This window comes from Saccostrea cucullata, unplaced genomic scaffold (genome assembly GCF_032062105.1).
Source record: "Saccostrea cucullata isolate Sc308-1 unplaced genomic scaffold, CSIRO_AGI_Scuc_v1 ctg11564, whole genome shotgun sequence".
NCBI classification, from domain to species: Eukaryota; Metazoa; Mollusca; class Bivalvia; order Ostreida; family Ostreidae; genus Saccostrea; species Saccostrea cuccullata.
In genome coordinates, this window is record NW_026922817.1 from 1 (window position 1) to 5,494 (window position 5,494).

At 33.6% G+C, this 5,494-nt stretch overlaps 1 protein-coding gene across 1 annotated transcript; it reads right to left on the bottom strand.

Annotated features, from left to right (window-relative positions):
• Positions 1-3,924: 3,924 nt before the first annotated feature.
• On the bottom strand, positions 3,925-4,539 carry LOC134262544 (transcription intermediary factor 1-alpha-like). Its single transcript, XM_062744943.1, has one exon. It carries the CDS (start codon positions 4,537-4,539, stop codon positions 3,925-3,927), a length of 615 nt encoding a protein of 204 aa, XP_062600927.1.
• Positions 4,540-5,494: the final 955 nt, after the last annotated feature.

The following is a 5,494-nucleotide window of genomic DNA, read 5'->3' on the forward strand; positions in this document are numbered from 1 at the left end:
ATGTACGGAAGGTCCCGAGTTCGAATCTCGGCTACAATAAAAAAAATAGCACTGTTCTTTAGACAGTGTGCTTGGCACTTTGAAGAACAAGTTTCAGATCTTTAAAAACCGAGTCCCCATCATGTCATAGAAGACTTTGACACTACACATATAAATATCCCTAACTACCTAATGGGTGTAGTGTGAAGGTCAAGGTTTGAAGCCCTTCACTGGTACATGGTGACATCTCATCTGAGTGAAAAATTATGAAATCAACATGAAACATAAACATTTCATTTAGGATGCACTGTTTTAATTAAAGCTGCCACCTATAACGATGAACTACGTAGTAAAACAACTGCTTTCACCTAGTAGTGTTTCAAGGGCAATAAAAATACATGTTACAAAAATAGCTTCCCCGAAATGCATTTATATATATATATATATATATATATATATATATATATATATATATATATATATATATATATATATATATATATATCCAAAATTTAAATAGTGTCTCAGTAATCGGATAACAATATTAAAAAATGGTAAAAAGAAAACACAAAAATCCTCAGTAAAGCTTTAGCGCTTTCATTTCAATCTTCAGAAGCTTATAATAGTATCATAGTAACAGTGATTATGACGTCATGTTAAGCGGAACGTTAAATGTTTATTATGACGTCATAGATACAATATGACAAAAGTACCGGGAAATCACAAGTAATTTATAAAACACTATTAAGTTTTGGCTGAAAAATACTAATAAAATGTTTTTCTTTTTCCGTCTCTGGATATCAGTGGCACAACTGAGTTTATAGAAAGGGAAAATTCTGAATTGTTTTTTACCACACACCTCCAGGTGCGAACTTAATTGAATTTGTCTGTATTCGGGTGTACTAATGTGTTGCTTATGTACACGTATGAATGTGTACATAAGCAACACATTAGTACACCCGAATACAGACAAATTCAATTAAGTTCGCACCTGGAGGCGTGTGGTAAAAAACAATTCAGAATTTTCCCTTTCTATAAACTCATTGTGCCACTGATATCCAGAGACGGGAAAAAGAAAAACATTTTATTAGTATTTTTCAGCCAAAACTTAATAGTGTTTTATAAATTACTTGTGATTTCCCCGTACTTTTGTCATATTGTATCTATGACGTCATAATAAACATTTAACGTTCCGCTTAACATGACGTCATAATCACTGTTACTATGATACTATTATAAGCTTCTGAAGATTGAAAATGAAAGCGCTAAAGCTTTACTGAGGATTTTTGTGTTTTCTTTTTACCATTTTTTAATATATATATATATATATATATATATATATATATATATATATATATATATATATATATATATATATATATATATATATTACACCCTAGTTTTATATTTTCAAAAAGTAGATATCCAAGCCTCCTCCAGTCTGTAATCCCTTCAATTTTTTAGCAATCAAACTACCTAATTACTCTCCTTTCTAACATTTTATTTCACAAAATACACACACAAAAAAGAGTTAAATTCTCTGTTTATAAAATATTACCCAGTTCAAATCTGAAAACATTCTATACAGGATATACTGAGCTGGAAAATATCCCCCCTCCGGCCAAGCTAACTGTTCAGTAAATTGTCATTAAAATTAAAGGATTATTATAAATGTACAAAAAGTAATAAAAAAAATACATTTAGCAAAGTTATATAAAAATGAAAACAATGATAGATGTAGTTTCCTTGAAATATCTATTGTATGACTTACATTATTGTTAATAGTAAGAATTTATAGCAAATGTGCAGACTCTACATACAAGAATACTAAGTATAATCAATATTTAATGATTGAATCCATTGATGCTTCTATGATATCTGTTATGAATTCTCTTCATAACGATTCATTTATATTACATTCTGTACTGATACACTTTGACAATTCCTTCCAAGTATCCTACCCACAGTGTAGACTTGTACAGTGACAGTGTGATTGGATAGTTCACTTCAATTTTCTGTCAGCACAGAATTCAAAAACTCCCCGTCAGGACTCGGCAGATGGATCTGTTTGTTACGTGTGTCATTAACAAGGATATTACAGAGGGAGTCACAGGCTACATCAGATGGACAAAAACTCTCTGTCAGGTCCTGTCCACGGTAGACAGACTTGATACGAACAGAGGGAGACATTATCAAAACATTACCTGTAGTGCTACTTGTACGGTTCACAACACAGGTATCACTGTTGCTGTTCTGTGTGACTATGTCTGGCAATGTAAACAGTCTGGTCTGACCGTCCTCCTGGTACTCATACTCATGGATGACATCACCTGTCATTGTGACGTGTCTCACCAGACGTCTGCTGTGTGACTTTAATTGTATGGATGTGTTAAATTGTCTCTCAAGGTGACCAGTAGTCCACCGTCCATTGACTGACAGATTCCTATTGGTGACAGTGGATCTGTACTGATGACTTTAGAGACAGATCCTGATGGTGAAAGACAATTGATGGAATTGTTGCTAAATTCTGTGAAATAAACATCACCAGTATCTGTCACACACATGTCGTTAGCAGTGATATTATATTTATGTTTTTTCTCGCCTTCTTTGTTTACTTGTTCAGTGTAAGATGACTGTTCTTCTTTTATGTAACACTGATCTTCACACAATGCCTTCAATACAGCTATCAATTTATCTCCATATTTAAATGAGTTTGTTTCAGTCAGACTGATATTGTTCAAATCTAGAATTTTTCCAATCATAGTCTCCATCACCTCCTCACTGATTTCTCCTTTACTGTATCTCACTGAATGTTTACAGTCCTTCCTGTATGAATTTTAAAGGCGGATTCCGCCTGGAATTTGGGTGGAATTGAGCAGGAATTGGCAAATTCCGGGCGTACTTGAGGCGGAGACGGAATTTTCAAAGAGTTACGCCTCAGTAGAAGAGACGTCTTACAGGCGTCATTTGTATTTTCCGGGCGTCAATTGGCAAGTTCAGATTTTCCGGGCGTAAAATGGCAGGAAAATATAAACAAAAATTACGCCTGGAACTTTCAGGAGAAGTAAAAGCCTCTGATTGGTCAATTTAATTATCAATTAAGGGTCATTTCAGATAAGAGGTTAAGTTTGAATTTGATCATGAAGGAGGGAGTTTAGTGTGAGTGAAACAGGAAATGCAGATATCTCAATGTTAAGGCTTTTACACTTCTTGAGGATGACACAGTGTCTGCTGGTAGGTGTGATCATGAATATCTAGTCCCTATTTGAGTAAATTTGATTATGATTATGTACAATGATAGTTATAACTGGCTGACCCTAAAATTACTTTAGATATAATTTGAGTTTGTCCTTGAACACATTCTGAGAAATATCAGTCTGATAGAGGATGCAGTGAGAATCTAACTGTAAACTGCTGAGTAAATGAAGAATTGTATTCAGTCAGTACTAAAATGTTTCAATATAATTATTGAAGTGATAAAATGTACAGGTATTGTAAAAAAGTTTAATTCTAAATACAGTGTCACTCAATCATGGTGGTCTAGTTTGGTGTCTCTAATACACAAATTCTACACTTGTTAATGATATATGTTAATGACCTGTCATTATGTTTTCTTACAGTTCAAAAAGCTAAATATTTAGCTTTAACATTGTAAATCATAATCTGAATGTTTTTCTTTGTTAACATGGTAATTATATAGGTTTTTAGGTCACATAGTATTATATAATAATAAGGACATTCCAGGCGTAATTCTATTCCAGGCGTCATTTTAGTTTCCAGGCGTAATTTTTTTACGGGTGTCCTTTATTTTTCCGGGCGTAGCTCATTTGCATTTTTCGCCTCAAATTCCTGCCCATTTACGCTTGGTTTCCGCCTAAGTTACACCCGGAACCTGTGTATCACCATATATGTAGAGAGACAAACTGACGCCTCTCCAAGTACGCCTCAATTTCCCCTATATTCCAGGCGGAACATTTCGTACAGGTTTATATCATTAACATCATCAAGACCAGCCAGTATTTTTCTCAGTTCCCTGTGGTTGTCAATCAAGCCGTAATCCGACATGGTACTCTTGTTATCCTCCATAAATTTTACCATCTCTTTAAGTTCCTTTTTCTTTTTGTTTAGCTCAGATTTCACTTTATTCAACTTTTTATTTTTCACCTCCAAATTATCTATCAGTCTTTGTTCATTATTTTTCCTTATTTCTGTTAACATGGCTATTATTTCTTCATATTGCTTCTGAAGCTTTTCAATCTCAGCATCACACAAATCTCCATTTTCTGTGATCTGTCGTGGAATTTTCTCTATTTTCTCATCAATTCCAGGCAGATCCTCCTTGATTTTGGTTAGAAAATCAAACAGACCTCTTCTCCTTTGGGTAGCTGCCGTGGGTATAGTGCTCCATTCATGTTCCTTATGATTTGTTTTAGCACACTTACCACAGATGAATTTATCACAGTCCTCACATATCATATCAATACGTAAATCGTGAGTTTTACACATTTCAATATGCTCTTGAGGAGAGCCCAGTGGATATTTTGGTTTACTAGCTGCCATTTTTGTATATATTTTTTTCTACCAACGACCTAGATTTAATGTAAATGTAAGATTCTTTGTAAAGTGGTCTGGACTTTAAACTGATCGATACGTCATTATCGATCGCCTGAAGTTGAACTAAAAATAGAATTCCCTATGTGTAGTTAAGCAATTAGGTCGATTATTTAATAATTTTATGCAAGTTTTATGTATTCGTTCGTTCTGCAGAGTTAAAAGGATAAAAAATATTTCACTTTAATTAAAGCAAAGATCGAGTTATACATGTATATATAATGAATATTACTTTCTCTATTCATTTATGTATAATCTTTAAAATGACGAGTACATACCTGTATACATACATTTCCTTTGAATTTTTTTTTCTAAAAAAAAAGTAGAGGTACACATGTACTGTAAGCAATGAGCTCACAAAATGATACCCCCGCCTTCTATATGAATTTAATAGCAGTGTCCATGTTTTGCTATGGGATACCCAAAATATGTTTCGGATCAAAAAAATAAAATAGGAGATGCAAAATGCCAATATGTAATAAAGATTCCCTGAGAGTTTCATTAAATTTAATTCGGTGGTGTAAGAGTTGTACGGACAAGAGATGGGTACCCCAAAGCGTAACAGACAGACGGACGGTCGGAAATCCCGATTTGTATATACCCTCCCGCTTTTCAAGCATGGGGAATAAATATGTTATCTATAATGTTATAATATATATCTGAAAAAAAGAAGAATATTGCAATATTTTTTGCTGAGTAGACGAGGATGAAGTATGTATAAAATACTTGAATTCCAACTGTATATTGTAAATATGTCTTGATATAAATATCTAGTGTTGAATCGAACCGCATGTCCTATAGTGGCTTTCATAGATATGACCTGACCCACTATACTAGCAATTGATTTCACCAGAAAGCATACGTACCCAGATTGAGTCTTAAATAAAATTTCCTCCATACACTT

Excerpts from the sequence above, each read along its gene's own strand:
- LOC134262544 (XM_062744943.1), bottom strand. The coding sequence starts at position 4,539 with ATGGCAGCTAGTAAACCAAAATATCCACTGGGCTCTCCTCAAGAGCAT.